This window comes from Notolabrus celidotus, chromosome 23, assembly GCF_009762535.1.
Source record: "Notolabrus celidotus isolate fNotCel1 chromosome 23, fNotCel1.pri, whole genome shotgun sequence".
Classification (NCBI taxonomy): domain Eukaryota; kingdom Metazoa; phylum Chordata; class Actinopteri; order Labriformes; family Labridae; genus Notolabrus; species Notolabrus celidotus.
Genome location: NC_048294.1, coordinates 5,730,767 through 5,750,777, shown reverse-complemented (window position 1 = coordinate 5,750,777; position 20,011 = coordinate 5,730,767). Strand labels below are relative to the sequence as shown.

At 35.7% G+C, this 20,011-nt stretch overlaps 1 protein-coding gene across 1 annotated transcript; it reads left to right on the top strand.

The window, feature by feature from the left end:
- Positions 1 to 1,952: 1,952 nt before the first annotated feature.
- ripk3 (receptor-interacting serine-threonine kinase 3) lies at positions 1,953 to 15,729 on the top strand. Its single transcript, XM_034676745.1, has 13 exons — positions 1,953 to 2,031; positions 3,919 to 4,082; positions 4,160 to 4,325; positions 4,641 to 4,796; positions 7,365 to 7,513; positions 8,931 to 8,980; positions 9,456 to 9,617; positions 10,472 to 10,554; positions 10,637 to 10,697; positions 10,783 to 10,847; positions 12,874 to 12,925; positions 13,024 to 13,193; positions 14,894 to 15,729. Exons 2-13 carry the CDS (start codon positions 3,925 to 3,927, stop codon positions 15,116 to 15,118), a joined length of 1,497 nt encoding a protein of 498 aa, XP_034532636.1. The 5' UTR covers positions 1,953 to 2,031; positions 3,919 to 3,924; the 3' UTR covers positions 15,119 to 15,729.
- The last annotated feature ends 4,282 nt before the right edge of the window (positions 15,730 to 20,011 follow it).

Here is a 20,011-nt window from a genome sequence, read left to right as displayed (position 1 = left end):
TGTGCTTCTCTTTTTGTATCTTTAATTTATCCTATTTTATTATTCTTCACGTAAGAAACCACACAGAACATGATCATTTTGCTCTTTAACTGGTTTTATGTGTCTGGTTTGTCTTAAATATCTCATTTTCGCTGCCACAGAGGACCGTCCAAGGTCTGTTTATGTTAAAGGAAGTCTATAATACAGCTACATTACCAAACCACATTCATAATGTGGGTGAAATAATTCCGCAAAATTCTGCACACTTTCCAAATATAATAAAAGAAGTGTATGTATGTCAAAGGCAGGAAGACGAATGTCGCTGCCTCCTACACTAGATCCTGTTTGTTTCAGTTTTAAGAGTCATAGTTTTTCTGAAATGTCATCATATTTGAAAAAGTGAAAATTTTGTAGTTGAATTTATTTTGAGTTTGAATATTTCTTAATGCTGTAAAAATGTACTGTAGCTTGTGTTTCGTTTCCTTGGTGTGATTGGTAATAGCACAGTCATTTCAGTTGTGGGTGATTATGTGAGTCAGTGACATTTTTTAAGCTTTTCATTTACTGTCATTCATATTGAAGACTACGCCCTCTGCTGGTGACTTTTGAAGTAGCGTCCAAAGTATTCTCTTGATAACCTAATCTTTTTTTTTTGCACTCAACTTTAGTGTAATTTCAACAATAAATACAATATATTTTTATAATAATAATTATTAATTAAAATAATTAATATAATAATAATAATTATTATTATTATCTAAAATTATAATAAATACAATTATATTGTAACACAAAGTGCCTACATAAAAATAATAATAATAATAATAATAATAAAAAAAAATAAGTTGCTGACGAACCTAATAATAATAATAGAAACAATAACAATAAAAATAATAAAATAAATAATAATAGTAATAATAATAATACAAATAAATCATCATAATCATATCATTATAATCAATATTATTATTTATACAATTATATGTAACACAAGGTGCTGTACATAAAAATACTAAAAATAGAATAAATTAAAGATACAGAAAAAGAAGCAGACCTCCCCAACCATCCCTCATAGTAATAATAATATTAATAATGATAATAATAAAAATAAATAAAATAAAAAGAGAAGTTGCCGACGAACCTTGTTATAATAATAATGAAAACAATAACAATAAAAAACAATAATAACAATAATAATAATAATAATAAAAAGAAATCGTTATTTTTATTATCATTATTACTATTATTATTTATACAATTATATGTAACACAAGGTGCTGTACATAAAAATACTAAAAATAGAATAAATTAAAGATACAGAAAAAGAAGACCTCCCCCACCACCCCTCATAGTAATGATAATATTAATTAGAATAGTAATAATAAATAAAATAAAAAGAGAAGTTGCTGACGAACCTAATAATAATAATAATAATAATAATAACAATGCAAAATAATAATAAAATAGATAATAATAGTTATAATTATAATAAAAATAAATCATTATTTTATTATCATTATTATTACTATTATTATTTATACAATTATATGTAATTCATAGTGCTGTACATAAAAATAATAAAAATAGAATAAATTAAAGATAGACTCAGAGACCTTTATCATATTTGTGGTTTGTGACTGGATTCAGTTGTAGAGATTTGTTAAACTTGCATATCAACATTGCCTTTGTCTGTCAGTCAGTCATTTAAAACAAACATCTTTAAAGCTGGAAAATGTAATGCAAAAAAAGACATTTGACACTAAAACTTGTCTATTTGTAGTGCATCATCTTTTTTTATATTTGAGGTATGACAACAACAAATAAAGAAACTGAAAAAAATCTGCTGAGAAAAGTGTTAAATCCTGTCGTTACCACACTTTTAACCCTTTGTTTCTGGGCAGCCCTCGAGCAGAAGTTACAATGAAGATGTGGGGGGAGCGGGCAATTTCACTTCCTTCTTTGAGAGTAGATATTGAAAGAGCAAGAGGAGTTTAACAGCATTATCTCAGTCTGTACGCCTGAAACACAAGGAGTAAAAGATTAACCTGGAGGGTGAGTCATTACGTCTTTAAATGAAAAATCACTTGACGTTGTTTGAAGTGTTTTAGGAGTCTTTATTATTGACCTGGCTGGGAGAAGTGATAATTCTGATGTGTCTGTGCATGTTACGTTTAATAATGCCGGTTCTGTGCAGCCTTGGGCTTTCTGGCATAGTCTGAACAAAAGTGTGGCTTTGTGTGGTTGATGTACCAGACTCTATGAGAAATACTAAATGCCATGTTTAAAAAAAAAGGAACTCAAGTTGCTCACAAACCAACAAACAAAGAAACCAGCAAACATCAGAAGTCAAACAACACTTTAGTTTTCATGTAACTGTTTATATATCTTTATAGATATTACATTTATAGCTGATTTATCCATCAGAACTTTAACCCGTTGGCAACAGTCCAGAATAAAAGCACGTAAGTACATGAAGTGATATGGTCGGGTGATAGGAAAGTGGACTTGTGGGAATGCTGTAACCTGCAGGATTAACTTGATCTTAAAAGGAAACTGAAGTTAATCAGTTACAGGAAACAGAACATACAAGCTGCTGCCTGAAAGTATGACAAATACTGCATAATAACATTAGGTGAAACGTATCTGTTCAGGTGAGGTACATAATTACTCAATAAAACAGCTTTCCTTTTGTTACTTTTAACTGACCAAAACTTCATATTTTGTCACTCTTTGTTTTATTTTAAAGGGTGTACAGCAACAGGTTTTGAAGCGGTTTCTACCACACCCACATACGTGCTTTTATGTTCTCTTAATTGCCCAATAGTTGTATTTAGTATAAATGAGTAAATAATGTTTGGACAAAGTGAGCTATAGCTGGGCATGAAGCAAAAAATGAGATAGTTTTTCACGGAAGTGGCTGAGACCAAAAACAGAGCTAAAATTGAGTAGATATTGGGCTAACGTTAATCAGAGCTGATTAAAAAAATGATCCTAAATAAAAATGAATGCTCTATAACAACTGTTTTTGTCAGTAAGTCTATGTACGCTAATACGTTTTCAATATTAGCTTTAAAATGTTACAATAAGTCAGAGGTGTCAACCCCAAACTTTCACCCTCTGTTCTTTCTCTTGCTACTCTAAAAAGTGTTGCAGTTATTTAAGCTACCAAATCTGTCAGAAACTGTGTTTAGACCATGTTAGCAACTAGCTAGTACGTATGAGACATTAAGAAGCATCTTAAGCCAAATATTTATTCTAGGAGGTGGTTGAGACCAAAAACAGAGCAGAAAGAGTGTAAATATTGTATTCAGAGCTGATTAACAAATGATCTTAAATAAAAATGAATGCTCTATAACAACTGTTTTTGTCAGTAAGTCTATGTACGCTAATACGTTTTCAATATTAGCTTTAAAATGTTACAATAAGTCAGAGGTGTCAACCCCAAACTTTCACCCTCTGTTCTTTCTCTTGCTACTCTAAAAAGTGTTGCAGTTATTTAAGCTACCAAATCTGTCAGAAACTGTGTTTAGACCATGTTAGCAACTAGCTAGTACGTATGAGACATTAAGAAGCATCTTAAGCCAAATATTTACTCTAGGTCTAGGAGGTGGTTGAGACCAAAAACAGAGCGAAAAGAGAGTAAATAATGGATTTACATTTTCATTAGCTACACAAAACAATCTAACAATCGAAATTTGAAATATTAACTTGAATGCTAATACATCATCTGTGTCTATGGCTAACTTGTAGCTCATATCTAATACACTCTAACCTTTGGACCATTCTAATGATCTGAATTTTTTTTCTTTTGTTTTTACCTTGAAAGGAATAAAAACCTTTAATCCACAGTGAGCTTATCTAACACATTTTGTCAGTGGTAATTGGCTTTCATCTTTTGCTTTTGATAGTTACATTTTCATTGATCATTTCCTCTTCAAGTGAACTATGGCCCTGTCCAGCTGTCCACCGCAAAGGTTTATTAAGAACACCAATCTGGCGGACTGGAAGATGATTGACTCGGGGGGGTTTGGAAATGTCTTCAAAGCCAGGCATCGTCAGTTGTGCTCCAATGTGGCCATTAAAATTCTTCACGTTGATGATGGGTAAGTAGTTTGCAAGAATTTCTGTTTACTGCAACCAAAAGATTTTGAGGATTACTAATGATGCATCAAACACACAGTAAATCCTTGCTGCGGGAGATCAACATGATGCGTCAAGTGAGCGGTCCGTATGTTATTCACGTCCTCGGGGTCTACGAGGATCAACTGCCATTTCATCCCCAATCATCGATAAAGCTTGGTCTGGTCATGGAGCTCATGGAGAGAGGATCTCTGGCGTCTCTGCAGGTAACTGGTACATCATTATAAAAAAGAGTGCCTAAGGTATATAAAAAAGGCACTTGCTTGGAAGAGAATGATACAAACTGATCATTGGTCTTATGTGTATAATCACAATCTTTACATAACCATATTTTAAACTTTAGCATATCAAACACCTGATAGCTGTTATGTTTCCATACGACGTAGCCTGCTGTGTGCAAGTGTTTTTATGCGTTCTACTGTCTTTGACAACATTATTTTCTCAATGTTTCTTATGTTAGCTAAAGCAGTTTAAAGACAAGTTGTAGATCTTAAACTATAAAAATAATCTTACCCCGACAGAAAACCCTCACTGGAACGCCACCCTGGCCACTAGTGTTCAGACTGGCTCACCAAGTGGCTCTGGGTATAAACTTCCTCCACAGTTTGTCGCCTCCTGTGCTCCACCTGGACCTGAAGCCTAGTAATGTGCTGCTGGACACTTCTCTCAATGCCAAGGTGGGTCTCAGTTTTTTGGGGATTATGACAGAGTCTTTATTGAGATGAATGATGGCCCAAAAGACACGTAGACCTACTGTCACCAGATTGACAGATCTGAAACACAAATCCTGCTGCACTGTAAAAAACTCAAAATGTTTGTTGTAACTGATTACATAAGAGTTTTTAAGTAGCGGAAATACAATTTTTGACTATAACTGAAATGATAAAATATGATTTCAGTTTGCTCAATTGTTTTCTTTCTTTTTCTTTGACTTTCAAGTTTCCCCAACTCAAATGTATTAGTTACATTTTTTTATATTTTTAATTCATACATACTAGATGAAACTGAGTCCATGTCATGGTTTGGTTATTTTAGTTTTGTCCTTGTGTTTCATGCCTTGGTTCTTCCCCTTGTTTATTCTGTATTAGTTATCCTTTGTCTTGTTGTGTTTTCTTAGTCTACCCATAGGAAAATAAATTTAGAGAGGAGATCTCAAAAGTGTTTCATTTCTGTCTCCTAGACAACAATGAGATCTGTTTGAAAGCAAAATGAGACTACAGCTTATGTCTCCTGTTTCTCATTCTTGCCTCCAGAGACTCAAGTTGAGCTCAGATGGAGCAAAGAAAGAGCCTGAGCTCATCTTTTCATCAACATTTATAGAGCCCTGCAAAATTAAGATTTCAATGTAATTGTCCACAAACGTACAATTCTCATTAAAACATTTGAACCACTTGCAAGATCAGATATTTAGATGTGAAATGATCTCTTCTTTGAATTCACAGTCTGGTCCTTCCTTTACAAGTCTGTTTTGAACAAAACTACTTCACAAAGATTTCGTGGATTTGAGAGAAATTGCAAAAGATAGAGATTTGATACCAGGTATGACAGACCATTTACTTAAAATATGGGCCGCAAAAGGGCTGACCAGATTTAGCCAGATTATTACAATTAAAGGGGTGGATTCTTTTGGGCGCTGGTGGCCTAGTGGTCTAAGCGCCCCACATACAGAGGGTACAGTCCTCATCGCAGGGGTTGCCAGTTTGATTCCCCGCCGGTCGACCATTTCCTGCGTGTCTTCCCCCGCTCTCTACTCCCCACATTTCCTGTCTCTCTTCAGCTGTCCTGTCAAATAAAGGCAAAAAGCCCCAAAAATTTATTTAAAAAAAGAGAGGAAAATTTGCCATTAATGAGATCTCTCATTTAAGTCTCAAATAAGACTCATGTCATGGTCTCAACTATTTCTCCTAGTGAATTTTAGGAGAAACCAATGAGAACAATTTGAAACTTGAATGAGGCAGAAGTGAGAATCTCAATTTTGTCTCCAGAGACTTAGAAGAGAAAGCCTTGAGCAGTAAAAGTTTCCTCTGGGTAGTCTTGTTTTTCATGTTTTATTTTGTAGTTCTGAATCCTTGTGTCACCAGTTCAGTTTTACGTCATGTCCTTATGTGTTTCCCTTCTTTTGTGATTACCCTCATTAGTCTCACCTGTGCCCTGTGTTCCACACCTGTGTTGATGACTCTGTGTATTTAGTTCCTCTGTGTCCCCCTGTCCCTTGTTGGATCATTGTTGGTCTTCCCTGTACCGGTACAGCGGTTTGGCATTGTCTTTCCTCGTTACTTGCTGCTTCGCGAAGCACAGCCGTTGTGGTTTTTCACGTTCACGTGGTGACGTTGATGACGTCATACGCAGCGTCCCTCTGTACACTCAAAAGTTGTTATTTGGAAATGGATATTAACTCAATACAATTGATTCACATATAATTAAAAACAACATTAATTGTTCGGATAACTCAATAATTAATTGTTGGTTCAACTAAATAGCTGGTTTTGAGTGCTGTACCCTTAAAAGTACTGTTCGGGTTTACAGTGCGTGATGTTGTAAAACTATGCTCCAAGCTGTTTGTTGTACATGTAAGGTACCTGACAAGTGATATCATTTTCTACTTCAAGATAAATAAGTAACTGAGACACTCGGTGAAGATGGTGAAAATGTGGAGGGCCACATTGTAAACATGAACCCTGTTAAGTCATTAGCTATAGACAGCTATATGCTTGCATCCAAACACTTCCTTGCGCTACTTTAGCTAACATTACATCGGCTAGTTAGTGAAAAATGGCTAAATTGTAACATTATGCTAGCTAAGAATTTAGGACTTTACTTTTGAGTCATGTAAACCCTCCATTAAGTAAGAGTATTAGAATTTAGCAGCTATAGTTAGTATTATCTAGTAAGTGGCTAAATGCTTGAGTTTCACATTTCATTGTCTCTTCAGTCAATGATCAATCTGGAAGTTGTGGATTCATAACAATTGTCAGAAACAATAGAACTATACAGCTGACATTTAAAACAGTTTGTTGATCATACACTCAGAGCGTGACATCGGCAGAAAATTGCTACCATGTGAACACAGTTAACGGTTCCCTCCAAAATGTTGTAACTTCAGAATAAAAAATAAGAACAACACTGTGAGTAAGCACAAGTTACAGAAGTAAAACTAATATTTCCTTCATCTCGGTATTGACACAGTCTGTTGTTTTGGTGCCTTTCTTCCTCTTTATGCTAACTTCCTTTCCTCCTCTCTCCAGCTTACAGATTTTGGCCTTTCCAGGTTTTATCACAGTCACACTCGGCTTTCCAAGAAGGACAACGAAGAAGAAGGAGGGACACTTCCGTACATGCCACCGGAGGCTTTTGACTTAACATACAAACCTACCAAAGCCTCCGATATCTACAGGTACAACTGAGTTCTTTCATCTACTGTATCATATTATAAATAAGTAGGATATCTTTGTTAAGATTGCCTATATTTCATTTCATTGGACTATTACTGGTTGCATTTGCTAAAACAATAGTTTTATATGATGGAAACGATTACAGCTAAGTTCAGTGTCAAACCAGGTAATCATGTGACTTCCTCATCAAACAAACCACACACAAATGCCTCTAAACTCCAATTATTCTCCCATTTATTTTGATTTCATCACTAAATGGCTTTATTGTTACATGGGTGCCACTTTGCATATGTCAACAAACCGATCAACAAATTAAAAATTGAAATGATTGCCGTGTCAACAGCGAACTGCGTGTCTTCAATCAATGGCAAATTTGCTCCATGGGGTCCCCCAGGGTGCAGTTCTGGGCCCAACACTTTTTTTCTGTTTACATGCTCCCCCTTGGAAATATAATGCGAACACATAATGTAAATTTCCACTTTTATGCTGATGACACGCAACTTTACCTCCCCGTCAGAGCTGGTGACCGGTCAAATATCAAAACCCTTCACATGTGTCTTGAAGAAATAAAATCAGGGATGGCAGACAACTTCTTTCTACTCAATATTAACAAATCAGAAATCATTCTAATTGGTCCAGCACCAAAATGAACCCTCATCATGCCCAACCTAGATCATTTAGCAATCCCTGTCAAAACATCAGCAAGGAATCTTGGAGTCATTTTTGACCAGGGCTTATGTTTCGAGCCACAGATTAAGAAAGTTGTCCAGTCCTGTTTTTATCAGCTCAGAAACTTTCAAAGGTAAAGTCCATTATTTCCTCCCGCCTTGACTACTGCAACTCACTATACTCCTGTCTCAACCAAAAATCAATTAACGACTTCAGACAGTTCAAAATGCAGCAGCTCTGCTTTTAACTGGAACTAAAAGATTATCCCACATCACCCCAACTTCAGCATCCCTACACTGGCTCCCTGTTGTTTTTAGGATCGCTTTTAAGATACTTTTACTCACATTTAAAGCACAACATGGACTCGCCCCTCCATACATCTCTGAGATCCTCTGGCAGTGCTCTGCTTCCTGTTCCACGGTCTAGACTAAAAACTAAAGGGGACAGGGCCTTTCTGTCAAAGCCCCCCGGACTTTGGAACGGCCTGCCAGAGGAAATCAGGCTTGCAGAGTCAGTCTCTCATTTTATTTCACTACTCAAGACACTTTTATAGTAAAGCTTTTATTTTGTGAATTTATTTTAATCTTTAACATTTTATCTCTGCTTTTACTGTCTGTTTGCTTTTATTGCTTCTCTGCTTTTATTGTGTTTTTATTATTTTTGTGAAGCACTTTGTTACATGTATTGAAAAGTGCTATACAAATAAAGGTATTATTATTATCATTATTAAGTCTGTCCTCTCTCTTTCAGTTATGGCATACTTCTATGGTCTATTGTTACAGGGAGAAAACCGTATGAAAGTAAGTGACCATCACATCTTTTTATTCTCTTCTCCCTTTTCTCGCTTTATAAGCTTGAAACTTCCTCTTGATGTTCATTATTTGACTGACAGATTTAACTATATATTGGCGTAGTAAGTTGGCATAGTAAATGTTTTGGCCAAAAGTTACACATTTAAACATGCAGCTGACCCGAAGCAACAGTAGCATTTATATGGAGTTGTGTATTTCCCCCCCGATTTGATTAAGTCCAATATTTACTCCTTTTTAACTCTGTTTTGGTCTCCACCAACCCCTACAATAATTTTGTGGCAAACAAACCTCTAAATGCTCCAAGTTTCTGTTTTTCTTTTTTCTTTTTGACTGGTCAGGTTGGATACAGTGAATTTAGAAAAATGTCCTTGTTGTTGATCAAAACAACTCCCCCAAAAATACAATTTTCAAATTTGAAAGGCCGCTGAGATCCTTTTTTTAATTTACCCCTCCTCCCATGTAGATGCACTATCCACCATCGTCCGCCTTCGGATCCCAGAGGGACAACGTCCATCGCTGGATGAGATAAGACACCAATTTTCTGGACTTGCAGGCTCGGAGGGTTTGATGAACGTCATGGTGAAATGCTGGGAAGGAAATCCAGAACAAAGACTCTCCTCCCTTGGTGAGATAACTCCTTCGTCTAACTTTAAAACCTCTCTGTTAGAGCAGGAGAAAGAAACATGATAACAAAGGGCTGCTATACTGATAGTGTCAGCATACATTAAGTGAAACAGCTTTGGGGATTCATGACTAAAGACACTGACCCTATCTTATTGTCCATATTCACACACTCACTGACTTTGAGGCGTGTTCCCACTAAGTCCCTGGGGGCTTAGGGATGTCCCACTATAAAATCTTCAAGTGTGTGAGGGATCTCTCATAGACCTTTTGAGCACTTTATGCCCCCTTTCCATAAGTGGGCATTTTTGCAGACTTAAGGGAATTACCCATAGTTCATTGCATTGTGACGTGAAATACAGGAGTCAGATATGAGCTTTCTGAAACCATAGATTTGATAAAACATGAACGTAGTCCCGGTGATGATGGTTTCTGGTAAGGAGCTTTGAAGCCCAAAGATGGCAGCCATCATATGGAAAATACCGGCTGTTTTCGGCTACTGCTAGTATAGTAGGCTGTTTCGAAAACAGCTGCTGACTCCGGCTAATCTAGATCTAGGTAAATAGATACAACCCCCTATCTGCCAGCCATTTATTTGCCAGATTATGCATAGGCCTATCTCATATTCTTAACACAACAGAAACAGATGAGACATACAAATCTACCCCCCATATAGTTTTTCAAAGATAGGTATATTTTGGTACCGGGCTGTAAACATGTTAAATTCTGCTGTATACATATGGAACCTTTTTTCTGCTTGCTGGAAACTAAAACTCATACAAAAAGAACAAATACTTGACACTGTTTGTAATGCTTTGCCTTAACATCACTTATTTAACTCGTACATTTCTTCCATAGAGTGTACAACTTCCACAGAAGAATTGTACAAAGTGCACAAACATGCGATTAATGACATTGTCCATCAAGTGCTCAAGAAACTGGTAAGATCATCAAACTTTGACATTACTCATGAAATGTCTCTCTGCCCTGACCTTCCCTAACTCTCTCTGTTCCTCTTTCCAGGACCAACAGGAAGAAGCATTGATAGAGCAGCTGGAGGGGGTTCATATCACTGAGACTCCAGGTCTGTTTGAATGTTTTTGTTGCATGAGATAAGAAGGTAGACATAATTGAATCTGTACTTTAACAAGCTTTGTCTTTGTTTTCAGTAAGTGCCAGAGGTGGAGGAGGGAATCTTTACGCTAGTGTGCCAACAGGGCAACCGCCAGTTCAGGTATGTTTCAAAGAATTCAGACTTCACACAGATTTTCACTAAATGTCATAAAACTTTAAAGATTATGACAACAAAACAAAGGTCTTAGTGGATAACATCATCATCACTGATTATGAAACATTCCACGATGTGGTCTGAGAGTATGTTTTCTTTGTTATTGCTTAACGCTGTGGGGTTTCTGCACAGCACAAGTTTGTCAATTTTGCTACTACAGAGGAATATTTCATGAACCATTTCCTCACTCGGAGTTTTTTTGGAAAAACTGCTTCACAAAGCAAATCTTAAAGTGTTGATAAAGCACATGAAGTTTGGTCAAGGTTGGGCAATCAGTGGTATAAGGGTAATACAAATACAATCAAGATTATGGGTGTTGTCAAATGGAAATGATTTTATTTGTATTTATTTTATAATATTTTATTTATAACATTTTAAACATATTAACCAGACAAGTCAAAGCCAATCAAACAATGTCTCAGACATTTGTAATAAAATGAAATAAAATAATAATAATAATTTATAATGATAAATAAATAAATACATGAATAAAATAATAATAATAATAATAATAACAGATAAATAAAATAAAAATAATAAGAAAAAATAAATTAATACATAAAATAATAATGATACAAATAATAACAATGAGTAAATAAATAAATAAATACAGTAACAATAATAATAATAATAATAATAATAATAACAAATAAATAAATACTATAAATAATAATAATAATAATAATAATAATAAGAATGAATAAATAAATAAAATAACAATCTTGAAAATAATAATAATAAATTGATAAATGCAATAACAATAATACATGAATATATAAACAAATAAAAAAGCGTTTGAGGTAAAATTGAAATAGAATTTTTTTTGTTGAAAATTAATTTTAAATAAAAAAATAAATGAAGAAAAATAAATAAATTAGAAATAAAAAATCAATGACATCAAAAGGATCATTCAAAGCTTCCAAGTCATGTCATCAAAGAGTCAGACAGCGGGAACATGACACTCTCCATTTGTATGACTGGCATCATGTTAAAGATCCATTTCTGAAAAAGAAGGAGGGGACGGGGACTTCCATTCTCTTAGAATGAGTCTTTTGGCAGCTATCATCCCCTCTGTTGGTGATTGTCGCACAGAAGAGGAGAGGTCCTTTGTGAACTGTGAACTGTTAAAGATTGCAAGTCCAAGTTGGGGCTGACAGAGTCTTTTATAAGCTTCAAGTTTTCCCTTTAATGTATGTGACTTGAATAAAATTTTAGACCTCACAGAGCAAGTTAACAATTAGCCATTAAGTTGGGCCGCCATTTTTGAGCATCTTAAGCTAACCATAATTTGTTTTTAGTGACACCTTAGCTCCAATTGGCCGATCAACAGCTGCTTCATCCTGTAAAATAACTGAATACTTTTACATAACTAGAAACACTCATGTTTGATTGGTTTCCCAGAGTTAAATGGCAAAAATAAGGATACTGCAATGTTGGTTACGCTGTCAGTAATGCTGAACACACAGCTGGTTAGCTGCTAGCTTAGGGAAAAATAGCTCTGTCCAGAGTAATTATGTCTGGATAAAAACAAAAGTTTGAAATTTTAGGATAGATGACATCCCAAGGTATATTTACACATTTTTTTAAGGCAGCCTGGGTCCAAAAAAGTTGGATTTGCTGCTTCTTACTTCATACAGTTTTCAACAAACAATTGTAACTTTTGAAGAGAAGTGCTAGTTGGTTGAGACAGGTCAGCTGTTGCCTGTTTTCACTCTGTATGCAAAGGTTACCCTGCAGTAGCTTCTGTCTTTGCATACAAAATGTGAGTGGTATGAAAAAAAAAAGTGAAACTAGTCCTTTAAAATCCAACACAAGCTGTTTGATAGTACTTCATAAAGGCCCGACAGAGTCTTCACGTGACTCTAAAAGAGACTGCTGAAAAGTCACGACATATTTGATATAATGAGTCTTCAAACACGAGACAGGTTGTGGTTTCCGTGACGTTTTGCAGCTCACTTCTTTTTTGTTTCAGGAAATGGCTGGTGGTTGGACTGGAGACCAAAAAAACACACCTAGATTCAAAGGTAAAAAGGAAGTTAGTCTCGCAGCATAGAAACCACAAAACTAAACATAAATCTTTACCCTTTGCTGAATGTTTTCACATACTGTCCTTCCTTTTCAGATCCCCCATCTCAAAGGCCGATAAATACGCCTGAGGTCGACTATAGCCGCTCATCAATGTACCATAAAGTGATGAAGTCGTCTGTTCTCCCCATTGTCTCTGCAGCACAGACTCCTACGAGAGTGCCATCAATTCAAGGCACAGCAAGATACAAACCCCAGGAGTTCATAGTGGGTTTTTTACATTTCTCTCTTTTGTTCAAGAAATATATCTGACATGTGACAGATTGGATTAACTTTACCACATTATTTAAGAGGATTGTTTGACTGTACAAAAAAACATTGATGTCAGTGACGACATCCACTGGTTTCTGGACACGTGTTTAAAGTCAAACTACCGCAATTACAATTGACATGCTGAGAATCCCCAAACTTTGAGGAAGTGCTTTAAAGAGTACAGAACATTTCCTCAACTTTAAAATTAAAGAGATTTGTCTCACAGTATTTCATGATTTGCTGATAGAGATTCACGTTTTACATTGAAGCCCTGATAAAGAGAGACAGGTAGAATACAAGTCTGATCAGTTTTTGCTTTATTTTGCGTGAAAATGAAGTTACAAAACTTGATAACACATAATGTATGTTTTGTACTTTGTGCAGTTAAAAGTTAAAACTCTCCCGTAAGAAAACAGTGCTTTTCTCTTATGAATTTTGGGTATTTGTTTAATGGAGGTAATTGTGGCTTAAATTAATACAACATTGAGCAACTCTTTGAAAACTGATACCAAACAAAATGTTAAAATCCATTTTATTTCAAACAATAACAAAGAAAATCCTGTTAACATTTTTGAAACAGTCTTTAATTCTTTTTTAATTCATACATTTTTTTACATTATTTAAAGGCACTATGAGGAGTTTTTAACTGGCTGAGAAACAGACTGAAACTGATACTGATGCCTCTTTATGACCCTCAAAAGCAAACAAGACCACCCACAACAACACTGATACCTTCTCTGTTGTCATTTGAATGTCTAAAACTGATCTGAGGGGGTGTCAGAACAGATTTAGAAACACCATTTTTTGGCTCTTTTCATTGCAAATAATCACATTGTAAGATAAGTCTAAATGTAAAAAGACAACAGGATGAGGTTATTGTCTAAAGACAATTATTTTTCATGTACAGGACAAGAGATAAGAGGTATCACTTTATCCACAAGGGGGCGCCAGAATCAATACAAGCTAAAAGTTCCTCACAGCAGCTTTAAATGCTTTATAAAAATTTTTTAAAAACCTTTTTGGGGAAGAAGTGTTAAAATAACTTTTATTAATAACAATAACAAAGAAAATCCTGTTAACATTTTTAAAACAGTCTTTAATTCTGTTTTAATTCATACATTTTTTACATTCTTTAAATGTTTTCTAAAAAATTTAAAATAATTTTAAAAACATTTTGGGGGGAGAAGTGTTAAAATCACTTCTTCAAAAAAAAACAACTAAGAAAATCCTGTCTACGTTTTTAAAACAGTTATTCATTTTTTTAAACTTTTTGATTTTTTTTTTAAATATTGGAACCATTTTTTTTTGTATTATTTTTTGAGGGGAAAGAAAAATCTGAAAATTTCACAGGTCAATTTTTTTAGTCTGTTTTTTTTAATTTTCTTTAACACTAGAATTAGAAATAAATATTCAACCATATATTGGAAGAAATAAATATTAGCAGCCTTCCAGAGCTTATATAGTTTATCCTAATCTGAATTAAAAATGTGTTTTTGTGCAAAGATATCAATCATAATTTAATCAGAGCGTTTCTTTTATTCAGAGTAATCAGACTCTAAAGATTATATGTCTTAGTTAAGATAGTTGACATCATCTCAACATAGTTCCATATCTGGCTGTTTTTTCTAACCTTTCATTTCTGATTTTGTCCTCAGCGTAAGTGCTCGTTCTCCAACTTTCTCCCCTGCTACTCTCCCCCTCCTCCACATGAATTTTACATCACGATGAGCGATGTGACAGGAATTCAGTACGGCAACAACAACACCATGCACATCACCACCACGGCCCCACACGAGAGGAAGCGGCATCCAACAGCACCACCCAGTGTCAACTTACCTCAGACACCACCCAGAGGCAGAAGAGATATGAAAGGAGCCTGAATGAGCCTGAGAGTTCATTCTGGACATGGGAGAGTTTTTCAAAGTTATTCAAAGAGTCGGAGGACCTCAGGCCAGGGGTGTGCACAGACATTTCTGGGGGACAGGGGCTCGTGGAAACACCCCACCTTCAGATACACTCAAACTCTCTATATACACCCTGAGGTTGCCATCGCAGCATTAGAAATGAAGAAAAACTGTTGTCAACTCTTTGAGGACGCCTCTGAACCAAGACGTTTTAAAAATATATTATCCGTACAGTTGTTACGATCAGTTGATACATTTGATCTTAAGTTTCTGAAGAAGCAATGAAGCCCTGACAGAATACCAGCATGAGAAGAAGCCTGATTGATTTATTGTTGAAGTTATTTCAGAGACCATGAGAATGACTGACTTAGATTTGGTTCGTTTCTGAGCTTTAGCATAAAAACGGACTCTTTCATGTTGATTTTGCTCCAGTTAAACTATCTGAAGGCAGATTGTTTTGTAGTGCTGTCCAACCCTAACTCTGAAGTGATGCCAAATTTACTCAGAGCCGCCGATTTGCAAAACAAACACACCCCACCGAGCTGCTGTACTGTAAATCTGCAAGGAAAACAACTTTTCAGCCTCCACACTGACTCGACTATGCTAACTTATCATTCTTCAGTTGTTCGGTACAGCAGGAGGAGCTGTTTAGCTTTTAAAGACAAATTAAATAGTATGTAAAAGGCAGAAAGTCAAGACCAAAATGAGCTCCTCGTGTTAGCTTCCATAGCTTAACTGCAACCAGATGTTGCGTTTGAAGCCACAGGATCCACTAACATCCTCCTCTGGTGTAAACACCTCTAATTATATTAGTTTAACCTTCCTGTTACCCTCAAATTTACTAACATCTTTTAACCTTGGGGTCATTGGGAGCAATTTAAACCTCCAGAAACTGATTGTTACCCAGGTTTATGTGTCAGGTACTTTATGTTTCTTTATTGACCACCTAAATAGACCTTTAATTAAATTAAAATTCAAGCATGAACATAATTTAAAGCATTTAGAAGGACTTTATTTGTAAAACAGAACATCAAACTGCTGTGAGTTTGTCATGCTCTCATCATCCCTGCCTTGTTTCCGTTATTAAAATGAATGACACAGGACACATCATTGAATGTCTTTAGAGACATGGTGGATGGAAATATTATATCTCAATCTAAAGGTTGGCGGTTCGATCCCAGCTCCTGCAGTCACATGCGGAGGTGTCCTTGGTTACAGTGACCTCAGTATCATCCAGAACAACCAAAACAAAAGTTTTTAAAATGTTGAGATTTCTTATGATTTATACAGCTAAAACAGCCTGGGGTCAAGTTGACCCCAAGGAACACCGATTTTTTTTTTTTACAGGAAATTGGAACATATCAACATTTTAATTTTACGTTTTCTCAGTTGTCCCCATTGAATTAGGAAAAGTCAGGAAATATGAAGCCAAAAACATTGAATGGGGTCCAACTGACCCCAAGGATAATAGGAGGGTTAAAATAAATAACAGCCTGATACAGCGGACACCAACCAGAGGGAAATTGAGCCTCAAGCCCCGCCCCTTTTTTGCACTTGGTTTTTGGCAACACTTTTACTGTCCCGGTGCAAGATGGTCCTTTTTTGTTGGGGATAAATGCCTTTTATTAAGTTTTAGATAGATAGATAGATGGATAGATAGATAGATAGATAGATAGATAGATAGATGGATGGATGGATGGATGGATGGATGGATGGATGGATGGATAGATAGATAGATAGATAGATAGATAGATAGATAGATAGATAGATAGATAGATAGATAGATAGATAGATCGATTGTCTTCTCGAGATGGTGGCAGAAATTCTTCTTTGACATGGCTCAAACGGGCGCATACACTTCACAATAAAAACAAAAACAGAAACAAAAACATAGAGTTAGTTAAAATAGTATTTTCAGGCTTTGAAAGCTTTTAAGGCTCCATTACCAGCGAAAATAATTCACCATAGCTTTAAAAAAACAGAAACAGCTCTTGATGGTAGCTTTAAGTAAGGAGCTAAACAAATGGATCAAAAGTGAACCCTAAACATGCTCATCTCCTTTCAAAAACAAGATGAAAAACAGCTCTGACCACGCTGCCCTTCCTCTTGTTTTTGCCGTGTCATGTGTGTATTCAGCCGGGTTACATCACGTAGGTTTCTAAGGATTCGTTCCTCTCAGGGAGTCCCCTGAACGTCTCAGACTAAATAACTGTAGTTCTCTATTTGTCTTTATACAAGTTCTCTATTAATGCTGTGTCCTTTTTTACAAAACAGGAAGTTCTCTAAGAGAAGCTTCCTACATGTTGCTGTTTTGGATTGTCAAACCTTGCTGTAGAAGTAGTGTGCAGCTTTACAGATGATGTGTTGGTATTATTATACAGTCTCTATTTATTGTGGTGCTCTTCTCAGAACATTTTAAACCAGCGGGCCAAACTTCACACTGCCCCATCAGCAGTTTCAACACCAGCCAAGTCTCTTCGTATGGTTTTGCTTTTTTTACCAACTGGTCAACAAAAAACCACGGTCACAGTGCCAGCTCACCATCAGGTGCCAAAACCGGACTTAACGACAGATTGGCTATTAATTTACACAGGTTGGTTTGTTGTATCTTATGATTAGGTATAGTTTGTTTCACATACCAAGAGGGATTCATTATAAATCACCTCAGGACCTTTTCTTCTTTTTTATACTTGTTTCGTTTATCTAATTTAATTTATTCCTACGTATACTTTTCTACAACATTATGAGCTCACGTTACGATGTATGTTTCATGTTTTTTGAAATGTGTTTTATTTACCTTTTTATAAATGTAAAATCTGCTGATGCATTTCAAGTTTTTTTTTTTGTTTCTATTTTTTCTTACCATTTTGTTAGTTTATATTGTTTTCATTTTGACTTTGATTTTGTTTCCTTTAATGTAAATTCGTGTATGTATATATATATATATATATCTGTGCAGTGTCCTTGAGTGCTGAGAAAGGCGCCTTTAAATAAAATGTATTATTATTATTATTATTATTATTATTAAGTGTTGTATTTGAAGTAACGGTGCTGCCGAACAAATATTGAAGTCTTAAATACTTCACTCAGTAAAAACATGACGTAGCTCCAGAAAAGTTATGGAACAACTGAAAGCATTTAAATATTTAAATTGTATTGTCATGCTATTTAAAATAAATAAATAAGTAATTGAATAAAAAGGGGGAAAATTTCAATTTCCATTTTCAATCTGTTTGTTGATATTATCCAATTTCCGCACCCTCTGTTGCACTCGCTCTCGTAGGTCCCTCTGAAGCTGGACATAAGTCCCATAGAACAGTTTATAAAGAATCCATTTTACAATTTTTGTTTTTAAACATCATGTGTAGATTTAATCACAATTTTGTAGTCCAGCTGCAATTTGCCCCAAAACTTTTTTTTTAAATCAAACAAAATAATCAGTGTCCAGTGGTATGGGGCAACTGACGTTTTTTTAATTTCATTTTTGGGTGTTTTTCCGTTAATGGAAAGGACAGCTGAAGAGAGACAGGAAATGTGGGGAGTAGAGAGTGGGGGAGGACATGCAGTAAACGGTCAAGTTTGGAATCGAAACCTGCAACCTCTGCGACGAGGACTATGGCCTCTTTACATGGTGCGCACGCTAAGACCGCTAGGCCAACGGTGCCCCAACTTAAGTTAAGTTAGATTTTTATTTTCAAGTCATTTCAAATTTTTAATTGATTAATTTGTGGTTATTGACTTTTTAAACTTTTTATATAATTTATATATACTGAAACATACTGATTTAAGATGCAGAAATGCAAGAGTTGCTCATTTCCTTTGATTTCAACAATCATAGACTGAAAATATCTGTCAATCAATCAATCAATCTTTATTTGTATAGCGCCAAATCACAACAAACGTTATCTCAAGATGCTTTTACAAACATAGGAGGTCTAGACCACTCTATGTCAAATTATGAACAGAGACCCAACTTCAAGACAGGGTAAGACTCAGTCTGACCCCACCTTAATCCATCATGAGCATTGCACATCGCAGTATTTAGCTAGTTACAGTGGTGAGGAAAATCTTCCTTTTAACAGGCAGAAACCTCCGGCAGGACCAGACTCATGTTAGACAGCCATCATGCCTCGACTGAGTTGGGTCTGGAAAGACAGATAGAGGGGAGTAAGAGAGAGAGAGGTGATAGTGATGAGACAAGTTGTAGAAGCTGTTGCCGCTGGAGTCCAGCACGTCCGTATCAGCTGGAGTCCAGATCGTCCACAGCAGGAGGACGTCTACGGCAGCTCAGAGGAACCTACGAGACAATTGAGCTCAGGGACTCTAGAAAGATCTATGGTTAGTAACTTTAATGGGACAGGGATAGTTAAAGTAAGTGATGAAGAGGTTGGGGGGAAGGGGGTGAGCTAGGATCCCAGTGTGTCAGTGCACCAGTTCCCCTGGCAGTCTAGGCCTATAGCAGCATGACAAAAGCTGGTCCAAGCCTGATCCAGCTCTAACTATAAGCTTTATCAAAAAGGAAGAATCTGTGAACTTAAGATTTTGGTGAAGCAAAGTAAATTAACAGAAGGTAATCCTGGTCATTTCCACAACTTTGTAACATTTCAAAATAATTGAAATGGATTAATTAAAAATGTTTGAATTCACATTTACAAAACAGAAAAAGGCCCTAAACTGTTTTCTGTAAAAACATAACGTTGAATCTTTTGTTTTTGAAGGCTTTGCTGTTTTTTAGGAGAAAATTAGATATATCCACCTTTCTTCCCTCCACAAATGTTCCATACTGTGCATTAAATCTCTTTTTTTTAAGCATATTTGGACGTCTTAAGTGTTAAGAGGTGTTTATGCTCAGTGTGTGCTCTTATTTAC

Coding starts and splice junctions, on each gene's coding strand:
- ripk3 (XM_034676745.1), top strand. CDS start 3,925: ATGGCCCTGTCCAGCTGTCCACCGCAAAGGTTTATTAAGAACACCAAT. Junction 4,326..4,640: donor GATCTCTGGCGTCTCTGCAG/GTAACTGGTACA, acceptor TTACCCCGACAG/AAAACCCTCACTGGAACGCC. Junction 7,514..8,930: donor AAAGCCTCCGATATCTACAG/GTACAACTGAGT, acceptor TCTCTCTTTCAG/TTATGGCATACTTCTATGGT.